Source organism: Pipistrellus hanaki (assembly GCF_964339955.1).
Source record: "Pipistrellus hanaki genome assembly, chromosome: 2".
Taxonomy (NCBI): Eukaryota; Metazoa; Chordata; class Mammalia; order Chiroptera; family Vespertilionidae; genus Pipistrellus; species Pipistrellus hanaki.
This window is the reverse complement of record NC_140504.1, coordinates 141579168-141599286: the sequence shown is the minus strand read 5'-3', so window position 1 is coordinate 141599286 and position 20119 is coordinate 141579168. Positions and strand designations below refer to the sequence as shown.

At 36.3% G+C, this 20119-nt stretch overlaps 1 protein-coding gene across 2 annotated transcripts in view; it reads left to right on the top strand.

Moving 5' to 3' along the window:
• Positions 1–20119, top strand: part of PRKACB (protein kinase cAMP-activated catalytic subunit beta) — a 100300-nt gene that overhangs the window by 24136 nt on the left and 56045 nt on the right. The window contains exons 1-2 of one of the 2 annotated variants that reach the window (XM_084873215.1): positions 7451–7595; positions 8314–8640. The exons of the other annotated variant lie outside the window; for it this stretch is intronic. Coding sequence (XP_084729341.1) covers positions 8457–8640 — 184 coding nt within the window. The 5' untranslated portion in view covers positions 7451–7595; positions 8314–8456. Of the gene's footprint in view, positions 1–7450; positions 7596–8313; positions 8641–20119 lie in introns of those variants that run through there. 2 annotated transcript variants of the gene reach the window in all.

The following is a 20119-nucleotide window of genomic DNA, read 5'->3' as shown; positions in this document are numbered from 1 at the left end:
GAGTGTTCAAGCATTTGTGTTTAGTGAGGAAGAGCAGTCTTCCAGCATGGCACTTCTGAAAAAGGGCACACTGTATTTTTCTGGGTGGGCTTTTGCAGTGCTGCTGTCTGAGCCTACGGTCCCTTGTGTTCACCTCCCTGTTGTGGGGAACCCTGCCTCCCTCACTGCCGTCAGATTCCTGAGGCCTGGCGCGTGGCCTGATCTAGGCTGATCCTGTGAGTGCAAGGAGTGGCTCCTTTTGTGTACTGGTGATGGGGGTCGGAGGAATAAGTTTCACCTTCTCCCCTTCTGTGTCAGGTACTTAGAAACCTCCATGGAGAGTTAGCCATTGGGCTGCCTGGGCATGATCTTGGCTAGTGCGCCAGTAGTGTTTCATCAGGAAGGTTCCACCAACATAAAGGGTTGTAAGGTCTGTAGGGAGAGAGTGCCCGCATCATCCGCGATTAGAAGTTTCATATTTTCATATTTCATATGTTTCAATACTCTGAAAATAGAATCCCACTCTTCCCATTCCTGTTTTCTTATTATGTTTAAGGCCTGTATTCATTTCCTTTTACTGCTGTAACAAATAACCATACATTTTGTGGTTTGAAACAACACCCCCTTTATTGGCTCACAGTTCTGTAGGTCAGAATTCTGGGAGGGTCTTATCTGTCATTTCTGGGGAAGAATCTACTTCCACCCTCATTCATATTATGGCAGAATCAAGTTCTTTGTTCTAGGACTGAGGTCTCTGTGTCTTTGCTGTTTGTCATCGGGGGCTGCCTAAGCCCTAGAGGCCCTTCTCTGGCTTGCATGTGGACGAATATCCTGAGCCAGCAGTAGTGTGCCGAAACGTTTTCATGCTTGGAACCTGACAGTTTTCTGTCCTGGCGCTCTTCTGCTCCAGCTGGAGAAAGTTTTCTATTTTTAAGATGTAATGTGATCAGAGGGGGCTCACCTAGATGATCCACAAGACTCTATTTTAAGGTTGCTAATTGGTAACCTAATTACATCTGCAAAGTCCCCTTCGCCATGTATTGTAATATGTTTACCGGTTCCGGGGAATAGATGGAACCAATGAGGGCGGGGAGGGGTCATTCTGCCTATCACAGGTCCCTTGTATACCTTTCAAATAGAGTTCTTAACCAGAACTGGAGATTGTATGTGCAAAGGCATAGAGTTAAGAAAGGGAATGTTGTACTCAAGATATGGAAGTTAAGTTACTATTATTACTAGGGGCCCGGTGCACGAAATTCATGCACTGGGGGGTGGGGGGGTGTCCCCTAAGCCCAGCCTGCCCCCTCTCACAGACTGGGAGCCCTCAGGGGATGTCCTACTGATGGCTTAGGGAGTGGGCCTAAGCCGAAGTCTGGCCACCCTCTGCGTGAGGTGACCAGGCTGTTCAGGAAAAGGCGCCATAACCCTGCTGCTGCAGCCACTGCCAGCCACTGAAGCCACCAAGGTGTTTTCATCAACACGGACTCCAGTCGCTTCATCACGAAAAAAATGACAACTTTTTTTAGGCATTTTCAAGATGTGTCTTTCATAGGATATGACATTTCTTTCTTTTTTTTTTATCCTCACCTGAGAATATGTTTCCATTTTTAGAGAGAGTGGAAGAGAGAGAGAGGGAGAGACAGAGAGAAACATCAGTGTGAGAGGGACACTTTGATTGGTTGCCTCCTGCATGAACCCTGACCTGGGCCCCAGCCAGGGAGGAGCCTGTAACCTAGGTACATGCCCTTGATCAGAATCAAATCTGGACCCTGCGGTCAGCAGGCCAAGGCTCTATATACATAGCATTTTCTGATAAAGGCTTGCTCTTTCGGGAAAATTCTTTACAAGAGCTCTGTCTCAGTTTGGGGTGATCATCCCTTTTACTGCAGCCCCCTCTAGCCATCCTGCCTCAAGTTAAGGTAGGAAAAAAGCTATACCACTGGAGAAGAAACTGTGAAGGTACAGCTCAGAGGAATAGGCCAATTGAAAAATTGAGATTTAATCTTAAAATTATAGAATATTTTTTTCCTGTTGCACACCTTACCCTCATATCAACACACCAAAAAGAAAAAGAAAAAAAAACTGGAAAAACGCAGATATATATTATAGCAGGGCTCCAGTATAATAACAAGGAGTTACAGCTGAAAGAGCTGCAAGGCGTAGGCTCTCACTGAGCGAGTCCTGAGGAGAGTCCGTGAAGGAAACCAAACGAGAACACCAGAGGAGCGTGAAGCTTCTGATGCCTACAGCAAACATTATACACAGCCTGCTTCCTGGCCAAATTAACAAGTTACACAGTAAATGTCTATTCGTATCTTTTCCTATTGCCCAGTGCTACGTGGTGAACTTTAAACAAGAAATTAGATAGCATGTTTAAATGCAAGAACAGTCTGAAGACTGTTTAAACAGTCAGAACCAGACTCAGATATTACAGATATTTGACTTATCAGATAGGGAATTTATTTTGACTAATCAATATGTTAAAGATTCTAATGGAAAAAGTAGGCAATATTCAAGAATACTTTCAATAATTAATAGATCAGGCAGGCAGAAAGTCAGTATGTAGATGCATTGGAAAAACAATTATCAATCAACTTGATCTAATTAATATTTATAGAATATGCCATTCAACAACAGCAGAATATACATTCTTCTTCAGCTTACATGGAACATTCAGTAAGATAAATCGCATTCTGGGCCATGAACCACACCTTAACAAGTTTTTTTAAAAATAATACTTATGCAGAGTGTTATTACAAGCCACAATGGAATTAATGGAGTTAAACTAGAAATTGATAATAGAAAGTCAGCTGGAAAATCCCCCAGTGTGTAGAAATTAAATTAAAAACACTTCTAAATAACACATTGGTCAAAGAAGTGTTAATATAAATTTTGAAATATTTCTAAGTGATAATGAAAATATAATTTATCACAATTTGGGGGCTTTAGAAAGGCAATGCATGGAGGGCAATTTATAAATGCATAACTAGAAAGAAGAAATATCTAAAATCTGTAATGTAAGGTTCCACCTTAGGAAACTAGAGAAGAAGAGCAATTTAAGTCCAATGCAATCAAAAGAAAAGAAAAACATAGAGAAGAAATCAATGAAATTGAAAAAAAATTAAAAAAACAAAATTTTGTTCTACAAAAAGATAAATTGTTATTTAGCCAGACTAATCAAGGGGCAAAAAGATAGAAGACACATTACCAATATCAGAAATGAAAGCTAGAGTATCACTATAGTTTCTATGGGGATTAAAAAGTAAGAAAGGAATACTATGAAACACTATGCCCACAGATTTGATAATTTAGATGAAATGGATCAATTTCTTTTCTTTTTAAAATATATTTTATTGATTTCTCACAGAGAGTAAGGGAGAGAGATACAGAGCTAGAAACATCAATGAGAGAGAAACATCGACCAGCTGCCTCTTGCACACCCCCTACAGGGGGATGTGCCTGCAACCAATGTACATGCCCTAGACCGGAATTGAACCTGGGACCCTTCAGTCCGCAGACCGACGCTCTATCACTGAGCCAAACCAACCTCGGCTGGATCAATTTCTTGAAAGACTTTTAAACTACCAAAACTCACACAAGTAGAATAGATCATCTGAATAAGTCTATATTAAAATTAAATAAAATTTAAAATTATAATTAAACAATTTAAAAAAAACAACAAAGCATCAGGAACACATGGATTCACTGGTGAATTCTAACCAAACAAAAATTATAAGATAACAGACAATTCCATTAAAAAGTGGGCAAAATGCCTGAGCAGATATCTCACTGAAGATACTGGTGACAAATAAGCATATGAAAACTTACTCAAAATCATTTGTCATTAAGGAACTGCAAATTAAAGCAATGATGAGAAATACTACGTATCTTTTAGAATGGCTAAAATTAAGACACACACAACTAACTGTGATTGATGGCAAGGATGCAGAGCACAGGAACTCCTCATTACTGTGGTAATGAAAACAGCCACTTTGAAAGTGCCTGCTTTCGGCAATTTCTTGCAAAACTAAACATAGTCTGAGCATACAATCCAGCAATCACATGCCTAGAAATTTACTCCACTGATTTAAAAACTGTGTTCACACAAAACCTGCACATGAACGTTATAGCAGCTTTGTTCATAATTGCCTCAAACTAGAGGCAACCAAGGTGTCCTTCAGTAGGTGAAGGACAAACTGATGTTCCATGCAATGCAGTGTTATTCAGCAATAAAAAGAAATGAGCAATAAAGCCACAAAAAGACATGCATGAGTTTTAAATGCATATTGCTGAGTGATACAAGAGTCTGAAAAGTGTGTATAATGCATGTTTTCTATTATATGCCATTTTGGGAAAGGAAGAATTCTAGCACCAGAAAAAATGTTGGTAGGTGCCAAAGATCAGGGAAACACAGCAGATTACTAACGTGGTAATCTATGCTCTAGTCCAGTGGTCGTCAAACTCATTAGTCAGCAGAGCCAAATAACAACAGTACAACGATTGAAATTTCTTTTGAGAGCCAAATTTTTTTAAACTTAAATTTCTTCTAACTCTCCTTCTTCAAAATAGACTCACCGGCCTTGGTATTTTGTGGAAGAGCCACATTCAAGGGGCCAAAGAGCCGCGTGTGGCTCGCGAGCTGCAGTTTGACAACCATGGCTCTAGTCTATGATATATAATTGGCGATACATGACATGCATTTGTCCAAACCCATAGCACTTACATTATACAGAGTAAACCTTAATGTATGCAGAACTTTAAAAACATTTATTTAGAAGGTCAGGGGATCCCAGAATGAAATCTCAATGAGACAAAAACAATCTTAAATGTATTACAAATGTATCACACCACCACTCAAAACGAGGCTAAAGGTACTGACCTAAGTACATTAGAAATATCTGGAAGTCTGTAAGACTAGACTAGACACACACACCCACACACACACCAAAACAAAACAAAACAAAAAAAACTGTACATAGAAGTGTAGTCTGCTTGACAGAGGTGTTTCCCATGAGAATGAAGGTGTTAAAACGGTACCAGGTTAACAATTCTGATACTGCCACGTTTGCATACTGAAATTAAACAAGTAAGTAAATGGATAGTGAAAGCCAGGTTGCTCACTGGAGTGGGAGTTTTCAGATAAGCAAGAGTACAAAGCTAAAGTGAATCATGCAATAATGAATTAAAGTTGAAAAATACCAAGAATTTATTGATCTTATTGTAGACAAATAACTTATTTATCTTATTGTAGATGGTTATGTATGTAAATACTTCATAGATACCAGTATATATACACATTGTGTGTACATATATTTTTTTGTCAGCTGAAAGAGCCTAGTTTCAACAACACCCCAGAACCTGCAAGCACACCTGGTTCCCAGGTCTTGGTTTCTAATATCCTTCTCCACTAAGCAGAGTGAGGGCTCCTTGGCTGGTTCTAGAACTAAAGCAGGAAGCATAGAAAATGAGCACGGGGAATTTCATAGTATTAATACTAGAAAGTAAGCGCTCAAACTCACACACACACACACAATTGTATATCAAAGGGACGTGGGAAATTCAAAGAGTTATTTTATTAACTATAAGAAACAAATATTTTGTGATACTTTATGGCAAGCAAAAGTAATTCACTCTGAAAATTGTTATAATTTATAAAATGCAGAATGAATAATAAGAACTTTATAACCTAAAGTTGATTACACTTTAGTTTATCATACATTATTTAATTAAACTCTTAGTAAAGTATAAGATATAGCATTACAGCAATTTCTGGGTACATGACTAGACATCTTAGTACAAATTGAAGTTCTGAAAGAATCCATCAGGAAGAATAACAAGCAATATACCTTTTTAATTTGAATTATGAAGGAATTCCGTTTTAGTTAAAGCTGCAGTTGTTTCTTTCCAGCAGTAGATGGCAGAAGAGTTCTTTTGATAAAAATCAAATGCCTGAGTACCTCCATAGCAACAGCTTCCTGGTCGCATTACCATATATAGGAACATTGCTCTGAGGACTAAAGATTCTACTTTCTTTAAGGAAGGACTTTGCAACAAATGGAAACACTTTAATAAAATTTTTTAAAAAGTACAGATTTCACATACACCATTTGCTAGATATTTATCCAGTGAGGCTTACTTTCTTTTCCCTGTAGTAATTTTGTTTTAAGGTTTATGCATTCTTTTAAAATAAATTATTCTTAGTGTTCTAATAAGGAATCTGAAATATCTGTACTAAACTCAAGCAACAGTGATTTTTAAGCCTGGCTGGCCATGTTGTGTTAAAAGTGAACATGGTGAGGCAGAAATGGTAGGATGTTTGTGCATTGACAGGGAATACCGTGAGTGTAATATTTTGAGGAAGTTAATATGTCAGAGATGAGTGATTGGAAGAAATAACTAGACACAGAGAAAACAAGAAGTTATTTGAGAAATCCACATTTGCACTAATAAAAACAAAACTCAAAAAGTGAATAAAATTTAGTAACTGATTGAATATAGAGAAAAAGGAGTTAAATGACATTACTTCTGTGGCTGTTGTTTTTATATATGAACAACTTGGTGCTTGTTGGATAATTTGCAACTGTGAACTATCAAATAAAATATATTCAAGTGTTTGATCGTTTTACTTAGACTTTTAATTTGTTAAAAATGAATGGATACTTCAACATCTATTTATCGAGTATGTAAATCATATATTGCATTTATGAATTCAAATAATTCACAATTTGAGGCATGTATTTATAAACGGCAATTTTTTAAGATCAAGGAAACAAAAGAAAGCAGTTTATTTTTCTAGGAAGTATGTGGAAAACTTCAGTGAGGAGGTGACATTGTGGTGAGCCTTGAAGTGAACAAATCTCTCTCAAGAGAGCAAGTCAAAGAATTCAGGAATTTTATCTACTTCTGTCCATAGTCGGCCTGGCTGTGCAGATGTTTGTTGAAGAGTGCAGGCACTTGTTCGGTATCTGTTTTGTGTTAAAGCACTGTCAGATGTTAAGACAAATGATCTATTATTATATGCACACTCATAAAGAGAGCTACAAATTTAAGTTTAGTCTTCGAGATACTGTTATTTGTTTGTTTAGATTGATATTAATTTTATTACACAAAACAAAGTACATAAATAAGCTGTTATTTGGGCAAGTTCTTTAGTCAGTATTTTGTGTGTGTGTGTGTGTGTGTGTGTGTGTGTGTGTGTGTGGTTATGTGTTGTCTTTGATTATATTTTTGTTCCTATGTTTTCTATTTTTCATTATTCCTATTCTATTTGTCAAGTAGCTGGAAAGAAGCTTGGACTTAGATATTTTTTAGATAGATTATTTTAAAAGGTTCTTTCTCCCTCTTCTCTCCTCCCCTCTCTCTCTTTCCTTCTCTTCCCTCTCCCTCTCTCTCCCCCTCTCCTTTCTTTCTTTTCTTCCTCCCTCTGTCCCTCCTCCTATGTAGAGCTTCTAAAGAGAAAACCACTCAGACTTCTCATTTTTTAATTAGTGTAACAAGACAAGTACTCAAAAAACATTATTATATGTCACAGGTTACTTTTTTCCTGCAAATGGACAGTGGCAAGTTTTATTTTTAATTGAAGGCACGCTAAGTGAGACTTTTAAATCAGAGGTCAGGTAAGCTCTGTTCTCTGTGTTATGTTTAAAAGTTAACCTGTCTCAGTCGACTAGAAGGAATTTTTTCCTTTCAATTGAAATTTCTTGCTATGGCTGATTTTGTAATTTTAAGTCTTATATTTTATGTGTGTTTTGAAATTTTTAAACGTTTTAAAATGTACTGCTCATAGATACTTGAAAGCAGATTGTAGGTTTGATAAGCGATACTAGCATACAGTACTATGTTTTTCACATTCCTGTATGTATTAAGACTTAAGTCAATGAGGTTTCTTAAGTGCTAGTTCAGATTTTTTTGTTAGTTAAAATATGTTATAAATTTGTCTTACAAATTTTTCAATATCTGTCCCATACCAGTTTTTGATGAAAAGTTAACTGTTTATAAGTCTTAAAATCCGTACATTAGCTGAATTCCTAGAAAACACACATGACCATTTTAACATATTTTGACAGTGTGTTTTTTTTTATATGCACCTTTACTTGTTTGCATTGGATAGTAATACATATTTAACTACTTTTCCTTTTTTTAAAAAAAACCAACCTACTATGTATAGATAAGCTTTATAGTTAGTGCTCTAGTTAACCTGCATATTGATATTAAAACACTCTTAAACATAGAGCCTTTTAGATCTATATTTCAGATCTTTAGAATCCTCAACCCTGGTTGAGATGAAGAGTTTTGCTAAGAAGGGCTCAGTAATGTGCTGTTTTATATTAACAGGAAACAGAACAGCAGTAGTGGTTTGAATACCCTGCAAACAGGAAGTTTGACACATGCATAGCTCTTAGCTTCTGTGTGAGAACTTGTTGAGCTCCTTCTGGAAGAATTTTCAGCTCCTTTAAGTAAAGTGTAAATACACGTGAATGGCAGCTTATAGAGAAGTCTCCGGTAGCCAGTATTCAGGTACAACTGCTCTTCAGAAACTGGAAGGTTTTGCTAGCCGATTGTTTCATAGACACTCTAAAGGTACTGCACATGATCAGAAAGCAGCCCTGGAAAATGACAGCCTTCATTTCTCTGAACATACTGCCTTATGGGACAGATCAAGTAAGTTTTGTTTTTAACTAATACATTATGACTGGGAGCAAAAATGCTAACTGGAGTTTTAGAATCAAACATAGAGAACTGTGTATTGTTTATCTTTTTATGATTTGCACAAGGACATTTTGCGAGTTGAAGTTGAAAGAGTTCCACAAAAACTCGATTATAAGTTGAGCTGAACCATGTAGCTCATTATTTTGTTTTATCTGCAACTTTGGAATATCAGTGGGAAACCTCTACAGAATGTTTACGTCATTTCTAGTGTCTGTTTCTGGTGGTTTTGCTTTTTTTGGTTGTTGTTGTTCTCATATAAAACTGAAATGTCTAAATGTTAGAAACAATGAATAGTTTATTTCTTAAAATTTCTTGGCTGTATAAGCCTTAACATTTGAAAGGACACAGAAAATTCTTGAATTTTTGATTAAATTTCTCATTTATTTGCCAACTTTTGTTTTTAAACACGTGTGAAAGTTACTTTAGTTTTGCAAGCAGGATTTCTAATATCAAAGCATAGCATGATTAGTCTATGTGAAATCTTAAATTTATAACATCTTAAAAAATCAAAAGTATTCATCATTACATTTTATGTTACTTATAATTATGGTTAAAGGGGGGAGTTGTTTATGCATGCATCACATTCTTCCCAGGCATGTTAAAAATGCTTGGATTTATTGCTTGCTTTGCTACAAGAGTGATATGTAACCATATTTGGTGACATGAACTTTAAAGATGTATTTCACATATAAACAATACCGGTACCTCCATTCCACATTATGCTTTGAATCTTCCCCCAGGTATTTTTGTTTCTCTGATTAAAGGAACAGTAGAACTACCCTTATTGCTCTTGCCCTTTTTGGTATGTTTGTTTGATCATCAAACATAGGTTTTGCCTCGTTTTGTTTATATATTTCATAGCAGTTAAGGGGGGTGGGGGGAGCCTCAGTTTCAACAGAAACAAGAGTGGTTTACAAAATTTACTCCCTGGTTTATACAGTACCTTCATAGTTCTATAGAAGCTTATTGAGGTTTTGTGTGTTTTTTTCTCCATCTGATTTTTTTTTTTTTTACCTTCAAGGTATTTGAGAAAGAAAGTAAAGAATTTGTACAATGTTTTTTACTCTGAAGGTTTTCCTTATTTATAATTAATTCTTACTACATAGTAAGTTAATAGAAGAGGAATTTCAAATATCTTCAAGTTAATGGACTAATGAATATTGAAATAATAGTATATTATTAAAATTTACCAAGCAACAGAAGTTTATTACTCATTCTTTGCTCTCTATAAAAAAAATCTTGTTTATGCATTTCAAAGATCTTTTAATTCAAAGTTCAATGAGGAATGAGTATAATACTGAACTTGTTTTTGTTTCACGAATACCTATTCCTCAAAATAGTGGGTATTTAATAAATGTATCTTGAATAAGTATCATGGGCTTGTAATGATTAAAGGTTATGTTTGAGCTACACTTTCATCATTTTAAAAGTGTATGGGGCCCTGAGACACATTTTTTTTATTATTATTTTTTAAATATATTTTATTGATTTTGTTCAGAGAGGAAGGGAGAGAGATAGAGAGTTAGAAACATCGATGAGAGTCATCAATCAGCTGCCTCTTGCACACCCCCTACTGGGGATATGCCCGCAACCAAGGTACATGCCCTTGACCAGAATCGAACCCGAGACCCTTTAGTCCCCAAGCCGACGCTCTATCCATTGAGCCAAACCGGTCCCAGCCACATTTTAAATTATAAGTTGTGGAAGATATCATGAGCCATGACTTTTTTTTTTTTCTTTGAAAAATCACACTGATAAAATGCTGTTAACTTTTTTTATTGCGATGTCACAAAATAAAATAAATAGGATTATGTACAAGTAAAATTAGGAGAACCTTGTAACCTTCAAATAATAGGCATGATACAAGAAAAACTAAAATAGTAACCAAGTGTTCATTAATCAAGTGTTCTTTAACTCTTCTGTCTTTCATATCCCGAAAATATCAAATACACACAATAATTTTATATATGTAATAATGAGCATGGTGAGCTTACAGCTCTTGTTTCCTATTATGGAATCTGTTGATATAGAGGAGAAAATACTGATACAACAGAAACAAAGGAATCCTTTCAGTGCAAAATTCCAAGGTTTATTTTTGTGATGAAAGCTCAAAATTTTACTCGTTTATAGAATAAGTTATGGAAGGAGTTTTGACTATATGAAGATTTTGTGCAAACCATATTCTTCAAAGCTACTCAAAGCAGCTTACTTGCACAACTTGTTTGACAAGAAAAAGGAATGTAATATCTTTTGATAATAAATACTTGGAATATGATTGTTCCAACAGTGCTATTTTAAGACATTAACTAAGCACAGAAGCTACAAGTAATATTTTAAAAAGTAGGTTCATAAACTATGGAGTAAAGATTCATTACCAATTAAGACGTGTTTGAAGTATAACGAGTTTTAATCCAACTTTCTTCTTTAGTGACATTAAGTATAGGAAGAAATGCAGAATAAAGGCCACATAGTGGTTTCCAGGTGCTTTAAATGTGTTTCATCTTTTACTACTAAATTAAATAACAGGAGTTCCTGTTTGATAACATAAATATTTAACAGCTGATTCCATGCACATATAAGTACATGAAACTCAAAAGAAAAACATGGAGGAATTCTGCTTTTCATTTTGACTTGAAATGAACAGGAGTATTAACATTCATTGAGTTCTCTTTCTAGCAGGTTTATTACAGTTAACTTTTAATAATTCCTTTAAAATGGATTGTAAATGGTGTATTAAGTTATATAGTGATGAATTTGATGAAGCTTTGCACATTTTTAAATATTGGACTTTATACACTAAATGACTGTCTAATTACAACATTTTAAGGACTGAAGAGCTAAATATCAAATACATTACTTATCCTCCTTTCCTGGACTTGGCAGCCTGTTTTTTTTTGGCAGAGACAAGTCCATACTGGTGAATCTTAGATTTAAATACTGCATCGATAGCCATTCTGACAGGTGTGAGATGGTGCCTCATTGTCGTTTGATTTGCATCTCTTGGCTGATTAGTGACTTTGAGCATGTTTTTATATGTCTCTTGGCCTTTTGTATGTCCATTTTCTAAACGTGTCTATTTAGATCCTTGGCCCATTTTTTATTGGATTGTTTATCTTCCTTTTGTTAAGATATATGAGTTCCCTATAAATTTTGGAGGTTAAAACCTTATTGGAGATAACATTGGCAAATATGTTCTCCATTGTGATAGGTTTTCTTGTTGTTTTGTTGATGGTTTCTTTTGCTGTGCAGAAGCTTTTATTTTTATGTAGTCCCCTTTGTTTATTTTCTCCTTAGTTTCCATTGTCCTAGGAGCTGTATTGGTAAAAATATTGTACGACATATATTTGATCTTTTGCTACCTATAGATTCTTCTAAGATTTTTCTGTTTTCCCATCTCATGTTTAAGTCCTTTATTCATTATGAGTTTATTGTTGTGTATGGGGTAAGTTGGTGGTCTAATTTCATTTTTTTGCATGTATCTGATCAATAAAAGATAAGGACTGATGAAGAAAAAGGAACCCTCAGGCACTGCTGATGGAAATGCAGCCTGGTGCAGCCACTGTGGAAACAGTATGGAATTTCCTCAAAAAATTAAAGATGGAACTGCCACTTGATCCAGTAATCCCATTTATAGGAATATATTCTCTAGAAATCAGAAACACCAATCAGAGAGGATATATGCTTCCCCATGTTCATAGCAGCACAATAACTAAGATTTGGAAACAGCTTAAGTGCCCATCAGCAGATGAGTGGATTAGAAAACAGTGGTACATCTACACAATGGAATACTAGGCTGCTGTAAAAAAGAAAGAACTATTACTATTCGAAGCAGTGTGGATGGACTTGGAGAGCATTATGCTAAGCAAAATAAGCCAGTCAGAGAAAGATAAATATCACATGATCTCACTCATTTGTGGAATATAATGAACAACATAAACTGATGAATAAAAGAGATCCAGAGACAGAGAAATATCAAATAGACTGTGTCAAACCTCAGAGGGGAAGGGGATGGGGGGGAATAAGAGATCAACCAAAGGACTTGTATGCATGCATATAAGCATAACCAATAAACACAGACAGTAGGAGTTATGGCATGTGTTTGGGTGGGGGGGTAGGAGTACCTGGGGAGAGGTCAATGGGGGAAAAGGAGACATGTGTAATACTTTAAACAATAAAGAATTTAAGTTAAATAAATCTATATATGTAAAAGACTAAGTAACGGGCCATCTGACTGACCAGTACATATGACATGCACTGGCAATTTAAAAATAAAAGTTGAGCCAGTGGGCGTGGCTCAGTGGTTGAGCATTGACCTATGGATCAGGAGGTCACAGTTCGATGCCCAGTTGGGGCACATGTCCGAGTTGTGGGCTCGACCCCCATGTGGGACATGCAGGAGGCAGCCGATCAACGATTCTCTCTCATCATTGATGTTTCTCCCTCTCCCTTCCTCTCTGAAACCAATAAAGGTATTGAAAGTAAATAAAAAAATAAACGTTGACTCGTGCATGCATGATACATATAAAGTTTTTGCTGGCACCAATCGCATGCATGTGTTTTGATCTATCATTGTTGATAGTGAATTTGTTTGAAACTTGTATTATAGCCGAGACCGGTTTGGCTCAATGGATAGAGCGTCAGCTTGGGGACTGAAAGGTCCCGGGTTCGATTCCGGTCAAGGGCATGTACCTTGGTTGCGGGCATATCCCCAGTAGGGGATGTGCAAGAGGCAGCTGATCGATGACTCTCTCTCATCGATGTTTCTAACTCTATCTCTCTCTCTCCCTTCCTCTCTGTACAAAATCAATAAAATATATTTTTTTTTTAAAAAAAAGAAACTTGTATTATAGAGAATAGCGATATTAAAATATTTCTGCTAATTAATTTCCTCTTACTGTGCACAAATCTGTGCACTGGGCCTCAAGTAAATAAATAAATACTATATTGAACAAATGAACAATTTTATATAGGATTCTTCAGATAGTTAAAATGGTTATAACAGAACACTTTATGTGGTCAAACATAAGTTTGACTTTTCAAAGCTCACAATCTTTAAGACAATTCACTTCCATGCTTATTTCTTAGTCCATTGAATCTGTATAATTGTAACTTCTAAGCTCAAAGACCTTCCACGTTATCTTTTTATCTACTTTTCCACCAGCAACTATTCCATAAACTTCTGGATATAATGGTCAGTTTTTATTCATTTGGCAAACTCAAATTTTGAGTATTTACTACGTCAGTCTATGAACAAGTCTGGGAAGAAAAAGATCTAGTTTTTACCCTCAAAAGCAAGAGTAGGAAAAGAAAACATAAAACAACAATTCAAGGCATAGTGAAATGGTTGCTTAAAAGTGTGTAAGTAGCTTGCTGTGGGCATTTAATGTAAGAAGAAATTAACACTAAAGAGAAGATGGGGCTTTGGAGAATACTGAAGAATGAATAGAATTTTCATTTTACAAAGTGAATAAAATTTTCAGACTCAAAGTGGGAAAGGGTTATTTTATTATAAGACAACTAGAGGCCTGATGCATGAAATTCATGCAAGGGCCTTAGCCCCGGCCCCCGCCTGCTGCTGCAGCCGCAGCCCATGCCCGCTGTGGCTTTGTTCAGAAGGAAAGACGCCTGGAAGGTCATCTGGTCTAATTAGCATATTACACTTTTATTATTATAGACTAGAGGCCTGGTATACAAATTTGTGCATGGGTATGGTCCCTCAGGGTGATCCGTGGAGATTGGGCCCTAGCTCGTGCCCCCAGCCTCACAGCTCTGCAGCCCCGCCTGACACCTATCTTGGCCTGGCACCACCCCCTCACCTGCTCCATCATCCACCTGCAGAGAGATGGATTGGGGCCAGGCACCCCTCCACCACCGCTGTTGCTGTCAGCAGGGCAATTGGCGGAGCGATTGGGCCCTCACTTACACCCACCTTGGCCTGCTGCTGCCCACTCACCTGCTCTACCATCCCACTCTTGTCAGGGCCCATTCAAACCGGCAGCACTTTCAATGCTGTCCGCTGCTAGCACCATGTTTTCGTGCCACCCCCTGGTGGTCAGTGTATGTTATTGCAAGCAGTTGAACTCTGTCAAACTCCCGATGGAGGGGACAATTTGCATATTAGGCTTTTATTATATAGGATAATACATAAATATGTGAAAATATTAAAATTTAGGATTTAAAGATATAATAAGATATTATCTAGAAAAGTGGGTTGTAGATCTGATCTCAATACCATGGGGTATTGAGAAGGAACAGCCTTGACCAAGCTACAGAGGATTTTGTTACCTAATTCCCCCAAGGTAATGGATGCCTAGCAACCTTACATTTACATAATTAAGTTGCTCACTGAAGTTCTTCTTCCCACAGCAAAGATCTGCTTCAGGCCAACTGCTCCACTTATGTAGAGGAGCACTTGACAACTTTTTTTAAAATCAAAGTATAATTCATATACCATAAAACTCATTCATTATAAGTGTACAATTACTGATAAACAACAATAAATTGATAGAGTTGTGCAGTCACCATCATTTAGTTTTGGAACATTTTCATTGTCCCTAAATTTATTTTGTACTCTTTTGCAATCAATTCCCACTTTCACTTCAGTCTCAGACAAACTCTGATCTGTTTTCTCTTCCTGCATATTTCCTTTTCTGGATACTTTGTATAAATGGAATTATGCAGTATATAACCTATTGTTTCTGGCTCCTTTTACTTAGAATTGCCTTTTGAGATTCACCCATGTTATAGAACATATCAATAGTTGGTTCCTTTTTATTTTTGAATTGTACTATGTTGTTTGGATATAACATATTCTGTTTATCAGCTTAGCAATTGATGAATATTGTTGGATTGTTTCTAGTTTGGGATTATTTGCATAATGTTGCTATAAACATTTGTATACAAGTCTGGATGGACATGTGCTTTCATTACTCTTCAGTAGTTATCTAGAATAATAAAAGCATAATATGCTAATTAGACTGGACAGCCAAATGACGTTCTGGACGTCATTCCATACGAAGTCTCTGCAGCGGGGGCTGAGGCAGAGGCTGGTAGGGGTGATCGGGCAGGCTGACAAAGTGGTTAGGGATGATCGGGCAGGTGAGTGGTTGGGGTGATTAGGCAGGCAGGCAGAAGTGGTTGGGGATGATCAGGCAGGCAGAGGTGGTTGGGGGCAATCAGGCAGGCAGGCACGTGAGCAGTTAGGAGTCAGCAGTCCTGGATTGTGAGAGGGATGTTCCCCAAGGGGTCCCGGATTACGAGAGGGTGCAGGTCAGGCTGAGGGACATACTCCCACCCCTGTGTACAAAGTTCATGCAGCAGTCCTCTAGTCTAGAAGTAAAATTGCTGGGTCATATGGTAAATTATGTTTATCTTCTTAACTTTCAGTTTTGTTTTTCCCCTAAGTGGATTTATCATTTTACATTCCTGTTGCTAAGGTTACAGTTTCTTCACAGCCTTGTTACCATCTGTATATTTTATTATAGCTATTCAGGTGTGTGTGTAGCTATTCTCATATTTTATTGTGGTTTTCATTTTTGTATTTCGTAATGATTGATGATGAGCATATTTTTCATGTTCTTATAAGCCATTCCTGTATTTACTTTGGAGAAATGTATTTTCAAATATTTTACCACTTTCAGAACTGAGGGATTTTTTGTGTGTGTCTTATTATCAAGTCTTAAGAGTTCTTTATATATCCTGAACACAAATTATCTGCCAAATACATAATTTGTAAGTATTTTTTACACTCTGTGATTTGTCTCATTTTCTTCAATGATGTCCTTGAAGAGCAAAATATTGTAATTTTAATGTAGTCCAACTGATATTTCTATTTTCTTTATGGATTGCACCTTTTGTGCTAAATCTTAAGAAATCTTTGTTTAAACCAAAGCAATAAAGATTTTTATTCTACAATAGGGGTGTCGAACTCAATCAGAGAAGGGGCCAAAATCTAAAATCCAGCCTAAATCGCGGGCCGAATGGTTTACTGAACAGTCATAAACTGACAATGTCATAAACTGACAGCGGAGTGCAGTGATGACAGCGCGGTGCGGGCCACATTGCAAGGCCTGGCGGGATGGATTTGGCCCGCGGGCCTTGTGTTTGACACATGTGTTCTACAATTTCATCTAGAAATTCTTTATTTGAATTAAATTTTGTGTATATAATGTGAGGTATGGAGTAAAGATCTTTTTCCCCTCTTATGGATAGCTGATTTTATTGCACCGTTTGTTGAAAGAATTTCCTTTTTCTATTGAATTGTCTTGGCACCTTTGTCAAAAATCAATTGACCGTAAGTGTAAGGGTTCACTGCCGAATTCTAAGTTTTATCCCAGTGATCTATATATGTCTATCTTTATGCCAGTAATGCACGGTCTTGATTCCTGTAAATTTAAAATAAGTTTTAAAATCAATTATTGTAGTTCTCCAACTTTGCTCTTTCCCAAAGTTCTTTTAGTTATCCTAGCCCTTTTTATTTCCATATAAATTTTGGCCTCAACTTGTCAGTTTCTGAAGGAAAGCTTACTAGGATTTTAATAGAGATTATATTGAAACTAGATAATATGCGGAGAATTGCCATATTAACAATATTTCATAAGCATGAAATGCCTCTCTATTTATTTGAATGTTCTTTAATTTCTATTTCATGTTTTCTATTTTTAGGGAATAAGTCTTGTTGATTCCTAATCATTATTTAAAATTTCTGTTAATACTATTGTGAATGAACTTGTTTCTTAATTTTATTTTTGGATTGGTTGTTCCTAATATATTAAGATGTTATTGATTCTTGTATATTGATCTCATATCCTATGATACTGATAAAGTTACTTATTAGCTCTAGTAGTTTCTTTGTACATTCCATAGAATTTTCCACATGTAGACTTGTGTTGTCCACAAATACAGTTTTATTTCTTTCTTTTTTTTTTTTTTTTTTTTTACCAATCTATGCCTTTAATATCTTTTTTATATCATATAACCTCATTGCACTGGCTGGGACCTCCAGGACACATTTGCTTAGAGGTGGTGAGTGCAGATATCCTGCCTTATTCCCAGTCTTTGGGGAAAAGATCCTGTCTTTTACCATTATATGGGGGTTGGCAAAAGTAGGTTTATGCTTAAGTATGCAAAATATAGATTTTATTCTTTTATTTTTATTTATTAATTATTGTTTTGTTTTGTATTACGACTGTAGACCTACTTTTGCCTACCCATGAATATGATGTCAGCTATTCACCCTTTGGTTCCGCCAACACACACACACACACACACACACACACAAACACACATATACACGCACACAGCCTTTATCTATTGAGGAAGTTCCTTCTAGTCCTAGTTTGTTAAGAGGTTTTATCACAGGGAGTGGCTTTTTGGGTGCTTCTTCTACATATATTGAGATGATTATGTTGGTTTGGTTTTTTTTATTCCATAATATGGTATATTTCATTAAATGATTTTCAGTGTTGAACCAAGCTTGCCTTCCTGAGATAAATCCTACATGGTCATGATTTGTTAACCTTTTTATATACTGCTATATTATTTGGTAATATTTTAATAAAGAGTTTTGCATTGTGATGTATTGGTCGGTAAGTTTCTTATTTATTTTTTAATTAAATTTATTGGGGTAACACTGATTAATAAAATTATGTAGGCTTTAAGTGTACAATTCTATAATGCATCATCTGTATGTTGCATTAAGTATTTACCTCCCAAAGTCAATCTTTTTCTGCCACCATATATTTGACCCCTTTACCCTTTTGTACCTTTCCCTCATACCCTTTTCTCTCTGATAACCATCATACTGTTGTCTGTGTCTACGAGTTTTTGTTGGCCTTGTTTGTTCATTTGTTGCTTTCAGTTTTATATTTCACACTAGGGGCCTGGTGCATAAAATTCGTGCACTGGCAGGGGAGAGGAGGTCCCTCAGCCCGGCCTGCACCCTCTCCAATCCGGGACTGCTGGCTCTCCTAACCACTCACCTGTCTGCCTGCCTGCCTTATCACCCCTAACCACCTCTGCCTGCCAGCCTGATTGCCTCTAACTGCTCCCATGCCGACCTGATTGCCCCTAACCAAAAGAGAAAGGGAATGGGAAGGAGAGACAGACGTCGATTGGTTGCCAATGCCTTGCTCAGGGGTTGAACTTGCAACACAGTTATATGCCCTGACCTGGAATCAAACCTGCAACTCTTTGGTGCATGGGATAATGCTCCAACCAACTTAGCCACACCAGCCAGGGCTGTAATTTTCTTTTGATCTTGTCTAATTTTGGTGTCAGGCCTCCTAGAATTAAGTTAGGAAGTATTGCATCCTTCTCTGTATTCTGGAGGTGTTTCTGTAGGATTGGCATTATATATTATATATCTGAATGTTTTATAGATTTCCCCAGGAAAGCCATGTGGATCTAAGCTTTGTGGGGGGAAATTGAATTACTAATTTCCATTTTTTTATAGGTCTTTTCAGATTTTTTTTCTTGAGTTTGTTTGGTAATTTGTATCCCTGGATGACTTCCTCCATTTTATCTAAGTTTTCTTATCTAATTGACCTGTTGTTTTTTCATTTCTAAATTTGGTAATTAGTATTTCTCTGTTTTGTCTTACATTGTTGAGCAGAATTCAATAGAACAGGAAAACATATGTCTAGAGAACATACTTTGAGTGACAAAATTGCCATCATTTTTGTTTCAATATTTTGGGGACTCTTTTGTTCAGTGCATTTCTAATTACTAAAGCTCCCAAATATATTGGCCCTTTTATCATTATGAAATATCCTTTTTTTTGTCTCTAATAATATTTCTTGACTTAAAGTCGATATAGTGATATAGGTGCTCTAGCTGTATTATGGTTATTGCTTGCATGGTATATTCTTTTCTCTCTTTTTTCTAGAAACTTACTTATATTTTTTCATCTTAAGGGCTCTTGTAGAAAGTATTTAGTTGGACCTTACTTTTTTATCCAGTTTGATAATTCCTGGCTCTTGATCTACTAATATATTTACTCCACTCACATTTTATACAATTTCTGAAATGGTTGGATCTACATCTTCCATTGTGCTGTTTATTTTCTCTATATCTTACAGATTTTTTTAATTGTTACTTCTCTTTTTTATGTTAAATATTTATAGGTTTTCATTTTAATTCTTCTTTGACTTTTTTAACTAAATAGCTAAAAAATATATTTTTAAGTCTTTAAGATATATTTAAAGCAAATATTTATGTTGAAATTATTACCTATGTCCCCTTCCAACCCCCACTGCCCCCTTCTAGCCCCAGGCCTTCTCCACCCTGTTGTCTATGTCCATGGGCTAGGCAGACATGTATACAAGTCCTTTGGTTGATATCTTCCCACCCACCCACCCATCTTCCAAAATATATTTTTAATAGTGATTTAGTTGTTCTAATGTGCATTTTATATTGTCACAATCTACTTTAG